The sequence below is a fragment of the Tenrec ecaudatus genome, chromosome 16, assembly GCF_050624435.1.
Source record: "Tenrec ecaudatus isolate mTenEca1 chromosome 16, mTenEca1.hap1, whole genome shotgun sequence".
Classification (NCBI taxonomy): domain Eukaryota; kingdom Metazoa; phylum Chordata; class Mammalia; order Afrosoricida; family Tenrecidae; genus Tenrec; species Tenrec ecaudatus.
Window position 1 is genome coordinate 25,202,163 of NC_134545.1, and position 24,663 is coordinate 25,226,825.

The 24,663-nt window shown below is 41.0% G+C and overlaps 1 protein-coding gene across 8 annotated transcripts in view; it reads right to left on the reverse strand.

Moving 5' to 3' along the window:
* The window catches only part of MTMR3 (myotubularin related protein 3), a 155,714-nt gene that overhangs the window by 35,841 nt on the left and 95,210 nt on the right, over positions 1 to 24,663 (reverse strand). For 4 of the 8 annotated variants that reach the window (XM_075534692.1, XM_075534694.1, XM_075534690.1 and 1 more), the window contains 4 exons: positions 15,216 to 15,308; positions 14,708 to 14,824; positions 6,389 to 6,471; positions 4,550 to 4,716 (listed from right to left, as the gene is read on the reverse strand). In XM_075534692.1, the coding sequence (XP_075390807.1) occupies positions 4,550 to 4,716; positions 6,389 to 6,471; positions 14,708 to 14,824; positions 15,216 to 15,308 (460 nt within the window). The remainder of the gene's footprint in view (positions 1 to 4,549; positions 4,717 to 6,388; positions 6,472 to 14,707; positions 14,825 to 15,215; positions 15,309 to 24,663) is intronic. The other 4 variants (XM_075534695.1, XM_075534693.1, XM_075534697.1 and 1 more) reach the window with 2 other exon arrangements.

The following is a 24,663-nucleotide window of genomic DNA, read 5'->3' on the forward strand; positions in this document are numbered from 1 at the left end:
GATGATGGCAACAAGTGTACAAATGTACCTGACACAATGGATTGATGGATTGTGATAAAAGCTGTACAAGCCCCTAGTAAAATGGTTAAAAAAATTTCATATTACACTTATATGCTAGGGTGAACACAAAGATGCCTTAGTAAGATCTCAGAGTTTGAAAATGACCACTGGCAATTTATCACATGGAATCACTACCCAAAGGTCTTATAACTACCATCCAGCGTGTGAAATTCTGAGCTTCATAGACATAAATGCTGAATAGTATGCACAGGAAAGCTGCTATTTCAAGCTCCTTCAGAGCAATGGCTTCATAAAACCAATGTACATAGGGCATATAGTTTTACATTCACAATTTGATACCCATGTTAATAAAAAATGTTCAAAAAACAATACCCATCCTTTACATGTGATGCATTTTATATTCTCATTTTAAAATGATTCCATGATTATAAGAGATGTACGAGACCCTAATAAAAGTATTTAAAAATAAATTTAAAATAATGCACATTTCCAGTTCAAACAAATGAATATGCAAATAAGGAGGGACCAAGAATTCTCCATCTTCAAGGCCCTCAGTTCTCTTTATACGGCCCTGTCAAGAGTTAAGAGATAATGCGTTCTCCTAGAACTGTCTCTCTGAATTCAGATTTCTAGGATTCTAAATTAGAGAAAATAAATTTCTGTTTATTAAAGCAAAACAAAAAAAAAAGATTTCATGGCCCACACTAGTGGATCAAACCTGCAGGTTGAAAACCACCACTCTTGGGAAAAAATCTAGCAAATTTCCAAACAGGGAGGAAAGCTCTATTCTTTTCTACAGAGCAATGCCTTTGAGATGCACACTTACTGGAGGTTGGCAAGGGCTTCTGCTCTTTTCTAAACAGACAGCTGCAGAGCAGTGTGAGCCATAGAACTATATGCTGTCTGTCGATAAACAAGATGCGCTTAGTGGACATTTCACACAACAAATGTCAGAGAGGTATGCCTGATATGCGGCTAAATTGTCCAGTAATGTGTCCATTGAGGACTCAAGACTAAGGCTCAAGTACCCAGAGAGGGCAGATGCAACAAAAGGCAGCGAGTAGCACCTACAAGGAGATTAAGCCTGTTCTTTTAGGATTGGAAATAAAGCTAAAAGCAGAAGCCACCAAGTTTGCAATGACTTTGGTAAGCTTCATCGGTGAATTCTAATAGCAATGCAGAGACTTCTTCCAAAACAGAGAAGAGTGGCCACCGTATGGCTGGCTTGACCATGGCAGGTTCAAGAGGTGAAAACAGATTCATGTGAATTCCAAATCATGAGGATATGATTTCCCCATTTCCAGGCCTTCTGGCACAGTCCATTCTTAACTGACTATGCAGAAAAGAAACTATGTCTTTATTAACTACTAATAGACAATTTTCCGCTCCTCAGAGTCTCAACCATCCTTTCATGTGCTGGGCAGATTATACAACAAAGGCATCACTTTGAAACACCTGCAGTATTGTCTCACTGCAGTCTGGTATGCTCATATTTTGTGTGCAAAGGGGGGTAGAAATAGAACAAGCCTGCATGCCTTTAAACCCCATGAAAGCAGGCACTTTATATGGCAAGATAAATAAATAAATAAACCTTCCAGGGGACAAGGCCATCCATAATTAAAATGCAGAGTGAAGTTCTGGCCTGGCATAGTTTAGCAATATTGTAAGTGTTGGCACAAATGACGTAGTACATTATCAAAGGGATAACACATCATCTAGTAAGATAAAAAATTTTCCATCTGTGTTGTAAGAGAACACCAGAAGAAACCAAGTTTTGTTGACTCCACCCTAGCTCCCAGCAATAGGAATGCCTCTTGGCATTAAGAGTTTTAAATAAATCAGTTTCTAATGTAGCATAATGCAGCAGGGGACACTTATTTAATGTTGTTTTCCTGAGATATGGCAGACTTAAAAAAAAACTCAATGAATGTACATTTTAAATGTATGCATTTCACTTTATGTAAATTTACCTTCATTTTTTTCCTGGAAGAGCACCATGGACAAACAAAAAATAGAAATAAGAGCCATGGTATCTTAAAGGTCGGAAAACAGAAAAGTAAGATGTGCTCTTGAAGGAAAGTGCTCTGGCATCCCAACTTGGAATTCTCCGAATTCCAAATTCCTCAGACTAAGGGCGATTAAGTCTCTATCTGGTGCCTTTAGGGAAGCAGAGGAGAGGCGCTCTGGGGTGGGCGCTGGCCTGGAATATAGCTTGTGAGCCATTTTCCGAAGGAAGAAAGACATGAATTTTAAAATTCCTAAATGTTGAAGATGTTTTAAACTTAGTTGATGGAGTTTATTTTCAGAGCTGAAGCTCATGGTTTTCATCATTTTTATTTTTTAACTTCACTTTTTTACAAACTTTTTGATGTTCCCTATTTTATTTATAAAGCTAGATACTGTTTGGGAAAATGAATAAATAAAGGGAATAAAGTGAGAGCCCAGTTCTCACAAGCTTTTAAAGTGAGTGTGGTCTCTTGTGGACGGCTCTGTGGTCAGGCCTGTGGGCACAGCTTGAATTCGGAGTCTCTGTAAGAGCCAGTTCACCTCTGTATACACAGCAACACACAGTGCTCCCAGTAACTGAGGACCGGGTGATGAAGTTGAGCTCTGAGACTGACTGGCAGTGGGACTTGGTAGCAGGCTTTGGCTCTACTTCTGAGACTCCTTTTTGCAGGGTGGGAGAAGAGCTCCTCAAACAGGTAACAGCTTGGTGGGATTGTAAGAATCAAGCATTATCCCCTCACTGACCCATGGCCCTGCGGGGGCCGGCACGGAGACACAGTGTGGGGATTGAGCCCGACCTGATTCCAGATCCCAACACACGGGAGGCGAAGCGCTGGGGGAGTGCAGTGGAACAGCAAGGGAATGGAGCAGCGAGGTCCCCAGGGAATGCTGAAGGTGGACTTTGGGGCCAGGGCGTGGTGCCCAACAGACTGGATTGGAAAACATTCCTAAAGGCCAACAAACGATCCTGGAACTAACTACAAGCTCTTCTTTCTTGTTGTGTTTTGCTTTGTTCTTTGTCAGTGGTTTGTTGTTGTTTTGTTGCATATTGTTGCTTGGCTTTGCTCTGTCTTGTTTTTGTGCATGTTATTATCTCCGCAGAGCTGTCTAAATACGATAGGCTGGATGAACAATCTGGAGGAGAAAACAACGAAAAATGAGGAGCTGATGCCAGGGACTTAGGTGGAGAGCAAATGTTTTGCGAATGATGAGGGCAATGAATGTACAGATAGATGTGCTTTACACAATTGATGGTATGCATGGATTATGAGGAGTTGTATGAGCCCCTAATACAGCGATTTAAAAAAATCAAGCATTACAAAAAAAGAATCAAGCATCTTTGAAATGAAGGTAATACTTTTGTATGTATATATTTAATTAAATAAGATTATCAAACTAAAGCTTCAAACAGTGAACAGAACTGATTAGGGCCCAAAATGACAATAAGCACACCTACATTAGCCTCAATTTAAATTAACCTTGGGAAGATGTGTAAAATCAAAGATTCAGGATGAAAACAGAAGCCTGAAAGAAAGTGTCTCAAGAATATGCATCACTGGAAGCCAGTTCCCACCTTTTCACCGCTTAGAAACGCAAGCCTTTGCTTCCTTCTAAGTCTGACACACGAGAATTCATGTTGAACGAGCAAAGTTCTCAGGCTCTATGTAAAGCAATATAAAATTTACAGACAACGCCATGCAAGAAGTAACATGGACGCAGTCGCAGCCATTTCAGAGGGAGAAAGTGTTCCAAAGACTACAAGGAGGCGGAGAGCCTGGGCTCCAGAATAGGCTCGACGTCTCTATTTCACCTTGGAGAAGTTACCTGACCTCGCTGGGTCTTTGTTTCTTCATTTTGGGGGTGGAAGGGGCAATAGGCAATCTATTATTTGAAAATGCCAAAGGCCATTGTATACTCCACCGTTCTGCAGTCTACCTTTATACTTCTGTACCTTTGTTCATGCACTCACTCTGCCTGAAGACTGATTTCCCTCACTCTCTAACCAGTGAACTCCTATTTAACCTTACTTGAAAAGCTATTTCTAATATCGTCTTCTCATATGTGTATTTGAAACGCCTTCATGACTCCTTGCATTAGACTTTCTATCAGTGTATCAGCTGTCACCAAGGTGACCCCAAGTGATCCAAGGAGAACTGTGCCCTACAGGGCTCTTTGGAAGCCAGTCACCAGGTCTTTCTTCCAAGGCTCCTCTGAGTCAATCCCACTTGAACTTTTCAGTTAGCAGCCAAGCACATTCATCATTTGCCCCCTCCAGGGGCCCCTAGGCTTCACTAACACCCATCAAACCTTATTGGAGTTACTAGTGCACTAGATTATGATGCCAAATCGATTGTTCTTCCCTTCCCCCAAAAGTTAGCGCACACGTTCCGCTGAGCTTAGAAGAGAGATGGTACTTGCAGGTGCTCCGTAAACAAGCATGAATGCCTAGAATCCCATTATGGTAAAGCCATGTCAAACTGCAGCGCAGTCAAATCCCAGCTGCACATTCCAGGAGACCTACCTGGTCTGCACAGGTCTCCATGCTGCTCTTTTTCACTAGCATAGACCTCCATGCACCAAGCGTGGTATGCAAATGAGAAGAGATCTTCTATCTTAGAAGGTGGTCGGATTGCATTGTTTAGTCGCTTAAGCCACTCTTGACACTGCTCAAAGGTTGAGAACTGACACCTTTGTAAAACCAAGCAAGTAAGAAAATTAGAAGAGTTGACAATGAAATCTAAGTGAGGACATCATTTCCAGAGGGCCTACTTAGCTACAGTTCAGAAAGCATCAGAGAGGGGTCACCCATCAGTATCATTTACAGTAAAAGTGAGCTCAACAAATTTGACCCATGAGCACACACTGTCAAAAGACAGACATATGGAAAAATTAGTTCTATACACTAATGGATTCTCTTCTGATAATGATTAATTATGATTATTAAAACAGATTTAAATGGCAACTGTTTTGTTAAATACATTTTATCACAATAAAAAAATTAAAATGGCCATTATTCTGGCATGAGTAGTTTCATTCTACACCTTCTAATACATCCTTCTATCAAACAAAACTAGAATAATCAACAACTGTAGGTCTAAAATAAGATCTATCATTAAAATAAAAATCTTAAAATCTATCATGTTGAAACTTTCAGCTGTGACCACCTGGAAAGCAAAGCAATTTTGGTAGCAATTTAATTTTCAGTACATACAACTAAAAGGTGAAAACAGTATAAAATGTCCCGGGGAGTTTGTTTAAATGCTTTACCTTGATAAATTTTAAGGGTCTTAAAAATAATTAATGACCAGGACTTTTAAAAACTGAGTTGTAGCCTGAATGTATCAAATGGCTACAAAGCAACTTAAATGTTTTCTTCAAATGGCTTAAAGGGTCACAGAGTCATTATGGCTTGTCAATATGCCAACACTATGCTTCCTGGTATTCCAGAATAGGCCAAGAGAATAAAGTAAGCAGAGCTAAACTTATAATGAATTTCTGTCATTATTTTGCAACTACTGAAGTTTAGAGCACATAAAAAAATCATTGGTATAGATTAAATTTAGGAAGAAATTTTCATGAAAACAAAAATCTGAAGAAAAAAATCCGAGGGCATTTGCATGACCTTAGAAGGCTTACTAGTTGCAAGGAAGGAAAATACTACAGAAATTATACCGAAACGGGAAACACCTTGACAATGCTGAGTGAACACTACCATGATGGACAAATGGGCAGACTTTGCCTCCAGAGGGAATGCAGCACACACAACAGCATATGTAGACAGATACAGATTCCAGCTGTGTGGATGCATAGCTCCAGTTAATCATCAACAAACATCCAAATGGGGGAGGAGAGTTGCATTCTTCAAAATTGTCCATGTCATAAAAGACAGAAAAGGTCCCAGATTGAGTTAAGGAGTCATGGCAACAAAATACATTATCTGATCCGGCTGATAGGCGGACGAAATAAAGAACACTACTAGGTAAAACGAAGGGACTGGATAAAATTATCATCAATGTAAATTTTTAAATGATGATGCAATTCGATAAGAAAATGTGCCTATTTTTAGGAGAAACATACGGACACATTTAATATTATGTAACTGATGTATAAATAGTGTACTAGTGTTCTCTGTATTGTTTTTATGTTTGTACCTTTTTGTACATTTGAAACTTTTCCCAAGTAAAAAGCCTTTCAATATAGCAAAGTATCCTAGGATAAAACATGTAAGGCATTAACTAATCAGAAAATATTCTTAGTAAGGCTGACACTCGGAAGCTGTTTTGATAAATAACCCAACCTTGTCTTCCTTCTTTACAAGAAATATTTTCTCCCCTAAACAGCAGCACACACATGCACATACCTGATAACTTTGCAGTCTTTGCAAGTCAAATGAAGTTGAAATATATCTCGGCATTCAACACTTTCTATAAGCTGTAATGGAACCTGCAATTAAAAAAGATAAGCGTCTCCTTAGTACAACAGGTATCGACCCTGCAGTTCTTCAATGTGTCCAACAAGATTGATTAGGAAGCTCTTTAAGAGGCATAACTGCAGGTTTGTCTGGATCAACAGAATTCAAGTGCTTTACTGCGAAATCAATTAGGACCTCCCCTTTCTCTATCCCTAAATCAAAGTCACAGCACAAAGACAGAGAGGAGGTTCCACCTTGGGGAGAAAGGGCACCTTTCTCTAGCCTTGGATGCACACCTCTCAGAGTCCGTCCACCTTTACACTCGGTAGCTGGCTGTGATTTATACCGACACAGAAGCTGAAGGAAGCAACCAGAAAAGCAACCCTGCCTCGCATACAGAAAATAACTGCAAATCAGGGCTCAAGTGGGACCAGGCCTGCTTCTTCCCCAAATGACCGAGTGGCTTAGTGTCAGCAAGAGAACCTCTTGTAAGAGGCGGAGGCCTAAGTGAAGTGCTTGTGGGTTACGGGAAAGGAAAAAACAGAATGGCTACTGCTGGTCAGGTTAGCTGCTCGGTAGACTCGACCCAGAGGCCTCAGGGAGGAGGGTGTGGGCCCCAGCACTGGTCAAAAGACCACTAAATGCCTAGGCTTGGCTTGACCAAAAAGACTAATTGAGGAGCCCTGTTTGCAAAGTAGGGCTTTCTAGATCAAAACCAACCTGTGCCAATCTGGTCAACAGATGTTTTTGGACACATGGTTAGGTACAGCAGTGAAGAGGGACTAGTAGGAGGATGAAAGGCAGGAGATGACGAGGCATGTGAGTGGTATTAACCATTTTCCTGATGGCTCCTCAGTCCCCCCTGGCAAACCCTGGCTTCAAAAACTTCCTCTTCAAGTACCTTTAAAATACCAAACTCTCTGCCATCAAGTCATTTCTGACCCATAACGACCCTGTAGGATGCAGAACTGCCCCCTCCTGGGTTTTCCAAAACTAACTCTTTATGGGAGTAGAAAGCCTCATCTTTCTCCTGAGGATCCCCAGAGGTTTAGAACCACTGACCTTGTAGTGAGCACTCAGCACATAATGCACCGCACCATCAAGGCGCCTCAGCTTTAAAAGACAGCTTGACCAAATAATGGACGTTCCCATTCCTTGGAAAGGGGGTAAAACTACTATTTCTTACAGTGTCAAACCCAGCTGACACTGACACATATACCACAGTGTCTCCGGGAGATGCAAGGAGCATTTCAACGATTTGTGTTTAGCATGAGGAGGAGGTTGAGGAGGAGGCAATCTTCTCCAATACAGACAAAAACAAGAGAACGCTGCCTGCACAAGGTGACCCTCATGGTCACTGAGCCAGTTTCAGGAACAGGCTTCCTACAATCCCGTCCCCACCATGCCAGGCAGCTCTGAACAAGAGCCAGGGAAGACTAAGAAACCTTGCCTGTGTTCTGAAAAAGAAAAGGAGGCTGGGGACCTCTGTTTTTATTTAAGTCTTTACATAACACCGAGGTGCTATGAAAACCTGCAGCCTAGGGTGTATGAAGTTCTTTCAAGACCTGTACATGGGGGAGGGGAGGAAGGGAGAGGAGAGAGAAATACTACAAAGTAAGAATATGGAGAGGAAGGCGACAGATTAGAAGATGACTCCAATTTCTTCCCAGGTTAATTCTCTAAGCTCTCAAATAGACTTATTTTTAAATCCACCCCTTATCATTATCATTCTCCTCCTCCTCACCCCCAAAAGGGGGGAGGGGCTAACTCCCTAACGATCAAGAGATCCAAGTTCTAATCCTACTTTTCAGAAGTTCTGTCAGTAAGAGATCTATTTCTAGCTCTGCTTCTTGGCTTCCTTGGTTGGGCAAGTGCCTCCAGCCTCTCTCTGATACCCTATTCACACCTGCTTCCTGAGCCTCCGATGATTACAAGTTAGAAAGTCCCAAGCACAGTATCAGGGAAGAGGCAAGGTGGGGTGACAATGAGCTTTACAAATCCACACAGGGTTGCCATTCCAGAAGTCACCTGCACACCAGGTCCCTTGAATGGCCTTTCCTAACAACCAGAAAACTTGGAAACCAACTAATGTCATCAGCAACTGCCTGGTGTGAGTGGGTCAATCTGTGCTTCTCTGTTACAAGAACAGCTAGCCTTGCCGTCCCTACGACTGGCCAGAGCCGAGAGCCTGTGCCCATGAAACCCCTTCCAGTGCTGGAATCCATTTGTGTTCAGTGACTTCATGTTACAACAGATAGTGGCCAATGAGGGTTCCAAGGCTGTAATCTTCATGGAAACAAGCTGCCACATTTTCCTTCTGCAGAACAGCTGGTGGGTTTGAACCACAAACCTTTCTAGTGTGTCACCCTCCCAGGGCTCCTTAATAAAATACCTCAAAGCATGCAAAACACTCTTTGAAATGCATTCAATATATACATGTTCTTGTGTTATAATATTACAAATTTAAGGAAAGAATTAAAATGCCAATTCTTTGCATTCAGATCAGATTGCAGGTAACAAGTCACCAAAGCAACTGTGTGTGCTCCAGTCACACCTATGGGTAAGAAGGAGCAGACTGTATTCCCCTCATGCATATTGGGGCATGCAGGCAAATTTAATAAGTAGCGAGAATGGGGGCACGTAAGCAAGAAAACCCTGATTTTGTGTCCAATGAGTATCTCCCTTTTTTCTACCTTCCAACCCATACAGGTGTCTACAATGTTCCGCCCAGAGTAGGGCTCCTTTCCTAAGATGGCATCTCCTTCCTTCACTCAGCCAATCCAAACATTCCACGTTTTTCTACTGTGCCAAGCCCGCTCCATTGCTTTGTTTGCCTTTGCTTGTATATGAAGAGGATCTCTAGCCATGTCTCTTACTAGCATATCCAATAGTCAATCTCAGAAGTAAACACTGGACTTGCAAGAGCAAGTCCAACCCCCTCATTTTCTGGCTTCAGAAGGTTAACCCAACTACAACATCAACTGGGGCAACAGGAGAACCAGGAGCCATGTCTGTCCTCTAGCCCAGACTCCTCCCACCACGTGAGTCTTTCTTATCAAGATTGCTTAGAGGCAATTCTACACATAGAAGCATAGCAAGAAATCTTACCATTTTCAAATCTTCTCTAGCCCACTGACACAAAATCTTATAAGACCTTTTTTTTTGGGGGGGGGGGGCTTTCTCCTCTGACCTTTTTTTTGGGGGGGGGGACATTCTCCTCTACCTCTTACCTGCCAGTGTTTTCCCTATTGTAAAATTCCAAGTCCCATCAAAGTCATGCTCAAACAAAGCATGGCACACACTCAGTGGTATTAAGCAACTCTTCAAAAGGCCAAAAGTTACTTCCGGGGCACCAAGATACCCCAAAGCATCAATCCAGAAAGGCAGCTGAGCAGCAGCTAAAACGTTTAGTAGACATGCAGAGCGAGTAGGGGCCAGGTTTGTCCAGTTGCAGAGGGAAGTGTAGGTCATAGCACCTACTACATTCATCTCCTCAATTCACTGTATGTGCACACGTGTGTTTTAAGTGCCAGAATTTAGAAGTGCAATAATTTCTACCTTTTAGGAACAAATTCCCTTTTTCTACCCTCGATGGGAAGTGATGACGTACACACATTTGCAGTATAGCTGGCAGTAACATAATGGAAGCATAACAAATCATGAGTCTAAATCTAAAAATACATACTAACCTGGGATACATGGAGCAGTAAATCTTTTCATTTAAAACCCAGTCTGAGGAGGGAGACCTTCACAGGCCAAGCCACAACTCTTTTACTGTTTCCCTTTGAAACATGCTATCCTTCACTACTGATTCAGAGGTCTCTGCTGGTATGTGTAAATGCCGACAGAGAGTATTAGAATTAACAATAACCTCCTCAGAGGCACAGAGGATGAAGATTTTGTTCTACCATAACCGGAAAATGTGAACACATGCTAAGAAAACTTATTTCCAGCTGCATAACGCCCAGTTTTTTTCTAAAGGTGTTGACAGACTGGCCTGGAAATAGATGTTTTGATGTCCTCTTGGATACTAATGTTGATTTTTACAAATTATTCCAGTTATGATCATTTTATAAATTCTTCCCAGTTGGAATTAAGTACGTGATTTTCTGAAGGTCACAATTACACCTACATCTGTATAGACTGCAGGGCTTTACCCTCAACCACCTTCATCCAATTGTCCACATTACAGGCCACCACTAGGACTTTGGTAAGAGGGGAGGGACTCATGCAGACAGGACACAATTTGCTACTTTGCAAGGTGAGCAGCCGACACTCAAAACCAATTTGTTCAAAGTACAATTGCAGCAACCACCTTGGATCTTCATGCGACTTACTAGGATTTCAGAAGCAGTAGACTGAGAAGCCATCTATGAAATTATACAACAAAAACTGTTGTAAACTTTCATGAACATTTCCTTGTTAAAAGTTATCCAAGTATCAGAGAAATACACTGAGCATATATGTAAAAATATCTTTTGGGGGCAGCATGGAATGGGAACAATGTACATGCTGGAGATGCAATAGCATACAAATGAACTCTACTGCAGAGACCCTTTACCCTAGGAACTGGAAACTTGAAATTCTGTGAATACGTGTGGTTTAAAGTAATGAAGTATATGCTATCTAACTCCACTCACACACTTTACTCAATGTGCTGTGAAATTAAGAGAACATATTGATATCAGGTAGCTATTTAAAGCTTGATGTTGAGTCATTTTCTAAAATGCTAAATGGGTTGACTTAAGCATACAAAACTATGCAAATTGGGGCATGCCACAATCATATACAATCATATGTGAGCTTCAAAAGTTTCAATGTTGTTTGACTTAGATATAATAACCTTCAAAGAATGCCCCCTGATCCCACATTTATAGAAATACTCATCTGCCGAGGGAAGGAAGGAGGGAGAGGACCTACTATATATAGGAAGAGCCACTGTATCCTGGAGAAACTTGATGTCTCAGGACCTCTTAACACTACCCGTGATGAGACTTCACCTATGTATGCATACATTGGAGTCGACGCCACTCTCCATCCAAAATGGTTCAAGTCCCTGCAATGCCAAGAGACCTTTGCACTCATTTTTCTGTGCAAAGTCATTATATCTCGGGTTTCTTATTTCACCCAAGTGGCAAGCAGGTTCTGTATCTAAGGAGGTATCTAATGATATAGCAAAAACACTTTTCTATGAGGAACTGTGTCAAAGGTAAGAGTTGATGGTAATGATGGTAAGTTTCCACAAACATCTTATCTCAATCATAACGGGGATCAGCAATTCCAGCGACCTTGGTCATGGCGTCATCATTCCAGACAATGATGATGCATGACGTGCAGTCCTGTTCACACAGAAATATCGTTTTCAATGAGCTTTGGGCAGAAATCAAGTCCAGCTACAAAGCTGGCAAGGAAAAAGTAAGCCCCCCAAACCACTCAAGAAGCAGGTTAAGAAAAAGGATAAGAGGAGAAGGCAGAAACAAAACATGGAGAAGCTCAAGGAGCTAGAAATGAAGACTGATAAAAAATGCCCCCAGCCAAAGGTGAAATCAAGAAATCTGACAAAATGTGAGCTATTCTTTGTGACCGATGCAAGGGAGGCTCGATTCCATCGCTGTTGAAACATCGTGTTCCCTGCTGTAACATTCACTGTCATCTATACAACAAACTAACTCGCTGCTACTGAGTCAATGCTGACTCACAGGGACCCGTTGTGGGTTTCCCAGACTGTTTATAAGAGTACAAAGCCCATTCTGCCTCAAGAGGAGCTGCTGGTGGTTTTGAACTGCCAACCATGGGGATTGCAGCCCAACACATACACTACACAAAGGCTCCATAGCTAGATGAAATACCTCATTGGAGCCTGTGGTACATTCTAAGATTTAGTTCTTCCAACCCAGTATTCTAATCTTGGCTGTGATGGTAGTGGGAATCCTACTAGAGTCAGCTCTTGAGTCTCGGTTTATGCCCTGAATTCTGAACCACCTGAAATTATAACAAGGTATTTAAGAGGAAAAAAACAGCAACAAACTTAAACTTTTAAAATGGTGGGATGGGGGGCGGGGGTTCTATTTCCAATTCATACTAACGTCAATTCACTTAGTACTTACTATCATGGCACCACCCTGGAGCCAGAACAATCTTGTAAAATATGTTTCAAGATAAAGAAATGAGGGTGTAATTAAACAAGGTCAGAGAAAGGATTTACAGAGGCTATTACCAATTGAAGTGCGTTTTGAAGGATGAAGAGAAGTTCACTGGGCAAAAAAGGAAAGAAATGAGAAGCCATAGATACGGTTGAATATTCTAAGAAGACTAATCTTATTAGTACTTAAAAGGGGGGGGGGGGTTAATATCACAGAAGCAGATGGAAAAAAGTTGTGTTCAGAAATGTGATCTTCTTAGAAATAGTAAAGAGACACTGATGAGAGGGAGTGGAGAGCAGGGAGGGAGGTGAAAAACTGAGGAGTTAATACCAAGAGCTCAAGTAAAAAGCAAATGTTTTGAGAATAATGAGGGCAACAAATGTACTTGACACATGGGTGATGTATGGATTGTGGTAAGAGTTGTGAGAGACACTGACAAGCTTAAGCTGGTGGGTGACATGATTAGATCCATGTTTCCTTTCCAATCACCTCTACTTTCAAATCTAAAACTAAGTGGATGAAGTACTTGGTCATACACTAAAAATCTGAGAAACAAGTATGGAAGAAATGCAGTCATACAACACTTTATCACCCCACATTCAGCTGACGATATATACTCGCGTACAAGCAGTTTTTTAGCACATTTTAGTACAGTCTTTATGGTAAAATTAGGTTCCTCGATTGATATTCGGGTCGGCTTATACTCGAGTATATACAGTAATTATGATTTCATTGACTCCAGTATTTAAAGTCTGGAAGAACACAAAATAAAATTGGGCAGTTCAACTATTACTGACATTATTTCTATAGTAGCTAGTAGGGAATTACTAGAGTTGTAGGGGTGTGTTTCCACACTTTCTGTGCTCAATACCATCGCCGAAGTCCAACAGGTCCTTTCTGGACCCAGTGTTAAGTGGTATGAAAAACCAGTAGGCCTCTTTCCTTGGCGAATCTAGTGGAATAGCTTCTTGAGTCAGCTGAATAGGACACATGATCACAGTCCAAAGATAGATGTTAAAGGAAATTCAGGCCACAATGCCTCCTGGACATAAATGCTTAATAAGGACCAAGTGCAAAGAAAAGCAGTCACTTGAATCTTTGTACAAATGAAAGAATGTGACTGGAAAATGTGGTAACTTTTGGAATGCTGAGTTAAATGAATGTGAGAAATTTCAAAGAATCCCAAAAGGAACTTACACAATCTACGTGGGGAGTCCTAAACTGTCAAAACAAAACGAAACAAAAACCTCACTGCCATTGAGTCAGCTCCCAGTGACTCTCTAGGTTAGAGCAGAACTACCTCTGTGGATGTCTGAGATCATAAAGCATACTGGGAGCAGAATGATTCTCCTGCAGAGCTGCGGGTGGATTTGAGGTAGCAGACCAAGGCACATGTAACCCATGACGGTATCAGGGTTCCTTGAGCTGCCACCTGGTATCATAACAGAATTCTCTGAAGTGCAGAGAGCTACAGTACTGGCAAGTGAAGCATTTGTGTAGTGGAGGCACACGAGCTGTCCTTTGTGGGTCTTTGAGGTTTCACTGAAGACAAATATGGCAATACACCACAAGAACTGATTCCCTAAGAGTGCCCTCAGAACTGAACAGGGTAAATGCACGCTTGAGAATTGAGCGCCTCCCTCTCCTTCAGTAAGACACAGTCCATTATGCAAATAAACACTGTACTTAACATCTATGCTTACACCCACTACGGAGCCTGTAGAGTAACTTCACCCTGTGATGAGAGACAGCTTTGGGCTCAAAGTGCATCTCGTTTGACATTAAGGCCCAGGAAATGATGTCAATTGAGGCAGTTGGTAATTAGCAAAGACTGAAGAACAAAAGTCTACACGATCTTGGGGACATCATAAAGCTTAATTAGACAGCATTTCCTGGTGCAAATAGTTCGATGTTCCTAAACAATGGACACCTCACATACCAACTGACAGTGGCATACACATCATTTTAAATCACGCAGTAAGTTATTTGCTTAGTGTCCCTTTAAATGTTAAACTGAGAAAAACCAAGGGTATAATGCTTTCATACCCAAGCCTGTATGACTGTCTTCTCTGAAAAACATGAACTTCAAGCTTCCTTACAGGGAGAACTACTGGTGATCACTTACGTTTACAAGAGACTCCTTGAACTTGATGTGAAGTCTGTAATTAGAAAGGGCAATGACGGCATCTTCAGCTCGGCCCACATACTCGGTGCTCTCTCCGTGAAGTTCAAGGAAAGGAACCTTCAAAACAACAGAAACCCTTCACGATCCCGAGACACTAAAGTCTTCAAACACCGGTCAGATGAATGGGTGATGCATCCTGTTACCCAAGCTTTTAAAACACAGCATTTAATTAAGTGGGTAAAAAACCCAGAGAGGACAGGTTGTCACCCACCTAATTAAAATACACAGTATTGTTTTTTCTAAAGGAATGACTCAGAGATTGTCTCTAACAGTGACTTCTCAGGAAATAAGTCTTTCTAAAATGAGAGATGCTTTCTAGTGATGCATTTCTACTGTGTGGATGGCTTAAGAACCACATGTAGATGTTATACAGCGCATCATTACTACAACCCATCGACTCCACTCCATCGTGAGCATGATGTGAAACACTTGGTGTACAGTCAACAACTACCTGCAGATTCTCATCCTCCCGGATCAGCTGCTTCCTGGGAAAGATCTGATTGGCCTGGATACACTCAAGGCTGTGCCGAGTCTCTTCATCCTAAAAAAGCCAAAATCTTTCAATATTTTCCAAGTTCCTATTCCCCTGGATTTGATCATTTGCCATGTTTATTACCATAACCACAGAGGTACACAAAGTGACCAAGGTGAACAGGAAGAAAAGCTTATCGAGCATCTCTAGACGGAGGACAGAAGCCCTAAGTGGGACACACAGTTCACACGCTCAGCTGCTAATCAAAAGAGGGGAGGTTTGAGTCCATGAGAGGCACCTAGGAACTGGAAACTAGGAACAGGAAAGGGCTGGAAACCTCTGGAAAATGAACCATGTGGAACTCCTACCGAGCACAGGTCTACTCTGACACAGCCACCATGGTGCCCGAAGTTAGAGCAGATTCAACAGCAACTGAAGAATCCGAAGACGTATAGATGCAAAAATTGCCAGAGGCACTAATAAGCCGTCAGGGTACCTCTGTGAAGGGAAACTAAATGACGGCACTATTTTCTCATCTCAATCTTAAATTCTTATTTTTGAGACAAATGTACTGAATTCTTCAAGAAATGGAATTAAGTGATGCCTAACATTTGCCTCAAATAACTGGGAGAAGTGGGGCAATAAATTAAACATGATTGTCCTCAAGTCATTCATTTGTGAAACTGGGCGAGTATGTGGGAGTTCATGATACCATTATGTCTACTTTGACATGAAATTATATACAATTTCCATTAAACAGCTTTTTAACATTTTTGATGGAAACCATCTTACAAACTGAATTTAAGGTACAGCTTATGTGAAGCACTATTCCTAGTTTTAATCTGCCTTACATGACAGAAGATTTATGCTGAGTTAAAGCAATTTCAGATGAAGAAATAAATTCAAATTTAAATGGAACTTGAATAAAGTTGTAATTTATCTAAAAATATTTTACATTATAATTTATAAAGTATAGGAAGAGAAATACTTCTACTAGAAAGCCTGACAATAAACTAGGATGAAACCTATTTATATGTAAACTTTTCTAAATTAATCAATCACTTTATTGGGAGCTCTTACAGATATCACAACATTCCATTGTTCAATCACATCAAGCAATAATGTACAATTGCTACCAAAATACATTTCAAACCATTTTCTTTCTTCATGACCTCCTTAATATCAGCTCCCCTTTATCCCCTCCCTCCCCCACTCTGCCCCCATTTTTATAATAAAAACAATTATTATTTTCCTCCTGTAATCACTTTATTATATACATAATATTTTTAAAAAGCAAAACCCACATTACACTCAACTGAAACCACTAAGAATTAAACCATTAGCTTAGTGGACATTTCTGCATATGCCACTTATCACAACTCTAACAGTTCTAGAAACCTTTTAAAAAATCTGTCCTTTCTGTAAATAGCACATGTAGTTTAACCCAACAGCACTCTTAACAATCAAAGGGTAATATTCTACCACTGTGGTTTCTAGAGCAAGGCTCACGGGTTCGCCGATCCTTTAAAGGGGTCTGCAAGGGCAGCGCTATATTCACATTCTAGGTGTGTAAAATTGCTAGTGCTTTAGCACCATCAGGGCAGTGGCACAAATTTCACTTAAAATTACTCTTGATAAATCAGTAAAGAATTAATTTTATTCACTCTCGACCCTTGAAAATAAATTTTTAAAAATACACATAAGCTTGCAAGAGACCATCCAAAGCACAACTGGACAACACAGGAAGCTGGAGCAACATGAGGGGGAGAGTCGGGAATAGGAGGAGGGTATGGAATGTATGGCTAATTGCCTCCTTGAACAACTGTCTCCTTGGCCATGAAGCCAGAAGGGTTCGATGGTGCCCAGCTACTTCTACTTAACTTTTCAATCAAAGATTCTACACAAGAAACCTGGGTAAAAGGAAAATGCAGAACAAAAATTCTTTACTGACATTCCGATGTCCTAGAGGCATAGAGGCTGGCCAAACCCATGAAATTCTTGCCCTTCAAATCTGAAACCAAAAGTCTTAAACAAAACCCCCTGAATTGTTCTTGAAAGCACACAATAGTTCAGCTTACTTAGTAAAGAATACCTGCCTTGAGCAATACGCTCTTTTACGATCCACCTGCATGGCATCAAACTGACCACAAACCTATCAGATAGGACACTAAGGAGCACCGAGTTCAGTATAATGAACAACTCACAAAAGGGTGAGAAAGGTCACCGACTTTGAAACGCTGTCAATGTCCCCCAATTGCGTGTCCAGAAAGTGTAGAATTGGTCTGTATTCTGCTGCGTATATTTTCAACCACCAAAAAATAATTTTTTTAAACATACGAGGGAGGACCCCCCCCAAAAAAAAAACTATTTTATTTTCAAAGATATGTATTTAAATTTTTTTACAAAATAACCTTATCACCCTCAAAGTACTCTCTGTTACACTTAATACACTAGTCAAATCTGTGATTCCCTTCTCGGAAATATTTTTTAAAGTCATCTGTTTGAATGGCTAACAGCACCTCCCATGGGTTTTTTCCTTCACCTCTTCTATGTCATCAAATCTCTGTCCTTTCATGTCCCTCTTCCTTTGAAGAAACAAAAAGAAGTCTGATGGGGCAAGGTCAGGTGAGTAAGGTGTGTGGGGTCAGAGGCACGCTGTGTTTTGCCCAAAACCGGCAAGCTAAGATGGCTGCATGAGCAAGTGCATTGTCCTGGTGGCAAAACTAGTCCCCCGTCTGCCGCAAATCAGGCCCGTTTTGTTTCACACTGTTACATAATCTTTTCAGAACCTCTAAGGAGAAAACTTGATTAACCTGGTAGAACAAACTCCAAACGTACTAGGAGTCAACATTTTCATCTGTTTGGGAAGTAGGCAGATGTCCAGAACAAGCTTTGGCATCGATGGACATTTCACCTTTTTTGAAATGAGAAAACCTTTACCCACAGTGCTGTCCTTGTGAGCTGACTTCAACATCACAAGAGTTTCTGTGGCCTTTTTTCCACCAGGAAACAAAATTTCACAGTTTCATGATGTTCTCTTAAATCAGCCATCACAAAAAGTGAAACTGCTTTTACGAAAATATTCACTGTGACCAGAGAGAACCTTCCCAAGGTGACGCTACTGGGTGCACTAACTCAGAGCGAGTTGCTCCAATGCTTGCCTAGCGGTGGGGAAAAAAGCATACTATGAAAACTCCACTCTGCCCAGTGCAATTCTGGTTTTTGTTGGGGGGTACCCCCTCACATATAAAGCACTACTGTGCATGCTAATGTATTATGGCTGCCTTGCGGTACAGTGCTTATATAACTCTTTCAGTTGCAAGCTAAATTATCTTTTTCATTACACACTTTTTAGTTAGAAAAACTACTCGCAGACAATCTCTAAGAACTCAGGCATTTAGCGCACTTTTTCATCAACCAAGAGTATCTGTGGTTAATGCTAGAATCTTTTATGTAAAATAAGAATTTTGGAAAACCTGTTAACTACCACAATAAACTCACCTTCTCAACATTTAATGCTTTTCTGTAAGATTAATGGTGAGGTCACCAAATGAGATTTAGAAAAAAACTATATTAATAAAACACATCAACATTTGGAAGATCTACCTTGCTCAAATGAATACATTTTCCATACGGAAAACGCCTAATCTCCCAAAATCACTCACAGATAAAATATCCATTTAAAGCACATGCTAGACCAATGGGTTTAATATACAGGAATACAAAAAGTTCACCAATGTGGTTTCATATTCTATATTGCAGCTACTTCTAAAGAACTATCGCTTGCTGTGTTTTGGTGAACTACTCAAGAACGACATCCACAATTATTGGGGGGGGGGGGGCGCGAATCAAAAACACTTTCCTTTTCTAACTACAAACATGTGTGAGCTAGAAATTATTCACTGAATTATGGTGCCAGCAAAGAATACAGAATGCACTATGGACTGCCAAAACAACAAATACATTTGCCTTGAAATGCCTTGAAAGTTCAACCAGAATACTCCTCAGAAGCAGGGAGAGCAGTCCCTTGAGAGGGCATCATGCTTGTAGGTAGCCGGCAAAGAGGAAGGCCCTAAACAAGAGGGAACGACAACTGGCTGCCAACAATGGGCTCAAGCATAACAACTGTGGGAATGACAAAGACAAAGCAATTTTATTCATTATGAATCTGAACCAACTCAACAGCACCTAACAACAGATATTCTTCATATAGCAACCAAATAACACATCATAGCAGAGTGAACACAGAAACAGATACAAGAACCCAGGTATCTTCTATTAAACTTACATTTCCAAAATGTATACACAATGTCAATCTTTTCACCAATTATCCTAGGATGAGGAAAAACATTTTCATTTAAAATGCTATTCCACTAACATAATTGGTTTGTTATTATTACTTTAAATGGACTTCAAACATTTTATAAATTCTTCAGTCCTAATACCTAATATAGTAATTTAGAAAAGCACAACACATATAGCCGAAAGTGGGAAGATCAAAAATTTTATAGTATCAAAAGATGTCCTGAGACCAAAAAGCTTAAGAATTATTGTCTACTATACTCCAATATTAAATACAAATTAAAGTTGTTCCATTGAAAAGTTAGGCTTTCCCTAAAACCAATCTCCTATTGACCATCTATGACAGAAAGAACCGAAAGCCTGAATAACTACCCATCTCTCTCAAACTCAAAACCACACCTGTCACCACTGAGTCAATTCTAACTCACGGAGGCCCTACAGAGCAGGGTAGCCAAGATTGCGAGCTTTACCAACCCAGACTTCCGCTGCTTTCTCCAAGGAGCCCCTAGGATAGTGGTGCTCAACCTTCCAAAGGCCGCGATCCTTTCATAGTTTCTCATGTTGTGGTGACCACCCCCAACCATAAAATTATTTTTGTTGCTACTTCATAACTAATTTTGCTAGTTATGAATCGGGCAACTCCTTTGAAAGGGTTGCTCATACCCAAAGGGGTCATGACCCACAGGTTGAGAACTGCTGCCCTCTTTGGGGTTAGCTGCTGCGCACTTAACCACTGCCCCACCAGGTCTTCTGTTATTAAATAATGACTTTATTTATATTGGAAAATAAGCCATTACATTACACACACACACACACATATTTACTGCTATAAACTTTTATTACATTTGACATATTTCTAATTATGCTTTTCAAATTATCTAGTTATCAGCCAAAATCTATGTCACTTCCGGTAAATGGTGTTCAAACGTAATTTGAAAAGGGGGCATTTAAAATGAACTCGTTTTTTGTTTATGTACTAGCTTTCTTTTCTTTTTAAAGCAAATCTTACTTTCAGTCTTATGCTGTAACTTTTAGAACAATATTTAGTAATTTACATTTAAAGGAAGCCAGTGTGGGAAAAACAGTATGGATAGCTATGAAACAGAAAACAACTTTTAAAAATTCTTAATATATCCCTTTCAACATGCCCTCTTCTCACCATCACACCAACTTGTTTTCTATAGAAACCAAAACTCCCAGGGGAGGGAGCAGTATTCTGCTTATGAGGCACTGAGCTTATGCTAATCCTGGTAAAATATTTTGGAAAATAGCAATGAAAGTGGCATTTGGAAAACACATAAAGGACACTGAATTGCAAAAGCTGCTGTCCAGGCAAATGTTTTGTAATGCATATTTTCACAATTTAAAAAAACCTTTTAGGCCTATTTGAGGGAGGGGGGCAATGCGGCTCTTAGAACAGAGGTAGGCAGTAAAGACAAAAGGTACATTCAGCATCCCTGAATTGTTTCCAAATGCTAGAACAATAGAGAAAGAATATAGGTACTAAAAGCAATGGTTCCATAAATTTGAAACATTATAAAAGCAGAGACCCGACCCCATTACCAATGATTCCATTCCAGCTCTGAGATGCTTGCATAAAATGCTTGGCCGTCATCTCTTCTGGAGCAGATCCGTTTTCTGCCGCTGTGCTAGCTGGGTAGGTTCAAACTGCCAGCCTTAAGTTAGCAGCTGAGCAGAAACCACTCAAAGAATATTGGGACAACTAGTCAACTGAGCATCCAGGCCCTAATGAAGGGCAGGAGCTGAGACTGAGGCCACCTGGAGGCAGTCTTCACACCTTGAACTGAAACTAACCCATGAGGTCACCTGCTGGCCGAGTAACAAATTCGCTCTTTTTAAAAAGTGACCCTCGCCTCTGTGCTGTGCTCCTCTAAAATATTGCCTGTGAGACCAAACGGTCAGCAATTATTTTTTAAAAGATGAGAAGGCAAGCGGACAGAGAAACTAGATTAATTGGAACCAACGGCCAGAAAGTGATGAGAATATACTCTCCAGTGCAAACACTGTCGCTGAACAACTTACATAGAAACTGTTGAATGGAAACCTAAACTCTGTAAATTTTGACCAAAGATACCAGAAAATCTTTTTAAATCTAATGAATATAGAAAAGTTAGTCAAGTAAGCAAAGTAACTGTCATGATGCAAATTTTATCTATCTGCCTCTCTGCTCCATCTCCCCCCACCCCACCCCTCCCTTTCTCTCTCTCTCTCTCTCTCTCTCTCTCTCTCTCTCTCTCTCTCTCTCTCTCTCACACACACGCAATCACACACGGGCACGCGAAGTTTCAAAGAGCTTATGTAAAAATGAAATGAAAAAATGATATTTTCCAACAAACATTTTGGTGTGTATAACCTGCTCTTAACTTAGCAAAATGCTTACATTCTAAAGGCCACATTGTTATGCAAAAATTGAAGACCACAAAAGGAAGGATGACTACATCATTACATATCACCAAATTATATTATTACATATGTACAAACAAACAAAAAACCAAAACCTCAACTGCCATTAAGTCAATTCCAATTCATAGCAACTGATGGGTCAGGCACCAGTCCAGGGAGGAATGGCCTGCCCCTATTGGCCTGCCCCTATCGGACCAAGGTGGATAATTCCAAAGGGCCGTTCAAATCAAGGAGCCATCTGCCTCAGCATCAAACCGGAAAGATCAAAGCACCACCCTACCTTGGAATTTTTATGAATGGAGGCAGCTTATAGCTCCGTTTCTACCCACTCCCTTTATTGCTTTGCCCTCCCCACTGACCAAAAGCTCTCCACCACAGTTAAGTGCAACTTCTCAGATCCCCTCCCTTTCCTTTTTCTTCTCTGGAGTCTGTGAATCCCACCTGGGAAGCGCAAAATAAACTTCCCCTTTTTCTTCTCTCTGGCCTGGTTTTCGTTCTTTGGAGCGACCTTAGTAGCAACCCTGTAGGATAGGATAGGACTGCCCCTGTGGGTTTCTGAGATTGTAACTCTTTATAGGAGTAGACAGCCTCATCTTTCTCCCTCAGAATGGCTGGTAGTTTCAAACTGATAACCTTGCAGTTGGCAGCCCAAGGTGTAACCACTATGCCACCAGGGCTCCTAAGACTCCATCATTACATAACTGCGAAGCCCCTGAGAGAACCATGGCCCAGACAGGTTGCCACGTAGCCCTATGCTTCACAGCCAGCAGTTCTCCCCTAGTTACTACCACATTTATGTAGTACTGCACAAAATAGTCAAACAGATTTTTAACTACTGCAATAAATATGAAGTGTCAACATAACAAGTGCAGAGTGTATGTAGTCAGAAATGATACAACTCATGAATACAAGTAGTGGGTTGTATATGAGAATTTGTTTTAAAAAGGAATTTGTTGTAATACATTTATACAAAGACTTTTTAAAAAAAGAAAAGATGCAGGACCATCTTCCTCCCCTCTCCCCACAAAAGCATCTTCGGAGCACAGCACAGAGGGAGCACCACAGGCTCACACAGCCTTGGATCGAGGGCCACACTGTTGCTATCGATGTGGTACAAAATGCAGGGCAAACTCAGTACACAACAGAGCTGCTTTCCTAAGACCGTCATTAGCACTGGCAGAACTTTGAGTGCATAAAATATTTGTGAAGAATGAAATAAAAAATAAAGTTGTAGAGAAAGAAAATCACAAATTCATCAATATGGATATAGTATATAGCAGAAGGTTGTGCTTCCCACAAACTAAGAAAAAATGGCATAGCTTTAAGAGGGCGGAATTTACCTTTTCTCCTCACCTCCCTTTTTGTATGACATTTCTGCATAACTAGTTTTCTTTTGTTTTTAATTCTGAAAGCATTTTCCACCCATGCCCCTAATGAAGCTTGAAATTAACATGGCCTTTTCAATTCCCTCTTTGTGCAACAGCATGAAACAGGGTTTGGATCCAGGAAGCATCACAAGGTAGAGATGTGGCAATACTACAGAGGATCATTTCTTTTTTAAAGCCCTACAGCACTGTTTACATAGCCTCAGGACTGATCAAAATGGCTGATTGGCTGCTCCACCTTCTCTGCCCTGACATGGCCCAGAAGACATTGAAACCTTCATTATGTGCTCTTTGGGGTCAAGTGAGTAAAACGGTCCCATTTCTGTAGGGTACAAATACTGTCTTAGAGAGAACATGACAGGTTAGGGAGCTGCTTGTATCCAGGGAGGTAAACAATTAACATGCCCAAAAAGAGGAAAAAGAAAAACAAATTCCACTACACCGTATTTCCTAAGGTACTTGGAGTATAAGAACCATGAGTTTTCATCTTGACTATTTTATCTAAGCTGAATGAAAACTAACAAATCTGACCCAGGTGCCATCGAGTCAACTCTGACTCATAGCAACTCAACATGGAAATAGGCAGTCTTGCCTTTCTCCCTCAGTGGGGCTAGTAGGTTTGAACAGATGACTGTGTGGTTAGCAGTCCAATGTCTAATCCACAGTGCCACCAGGGCTCCTTGATTAAAAAAAATTAATAGCCTATGTATATATATTTTATGGCAATACACTAAAGTAGTAGACAGACTTCAGGTCTCTGCTCATATCCTCCCTCAATGCAAGAACACTCTTGTTCTAACAAACTGGCATTCTGTGATGCTCACCCTCCCAGCACAATCACTGAAGACAAAATGGGTACGAAAGCAAATGTGGTGAAGAAGCAGATGGTGCCTTGCTATCAAAAGATATGGCATCTGGGGTTTTAAAGACTTGAAGTTAATTTAAACACGAGGCCATCTAGCTGAGAAGCAACAAGACCACATGGAAGAAGCACACCAGCCTGTGTGATCATGTGGTGTCACTGAGAATGAGTAACAAGCATCAGAAGACCCCAAACAAACTATATTGTTGAGTACAAGGAGGGTCAAAGCAGAGACCCAAAGTCCATCTGTAGACAATGGGACATGCCCTCACAGAGGGGTCCCAGGGAAGGGATGAGTCAATCAGGGTGCAATAAGCACCAATAAAACACATTATACTCCTCTGACTCCTTGAGGCTTCCTCACCCCACCCCACCCCCACCCCCGTGTCATGACCCTAGAACTGCCTTTCACTGCAGGATAGAATGAAGGATGCACAGAGGTACAGATAAG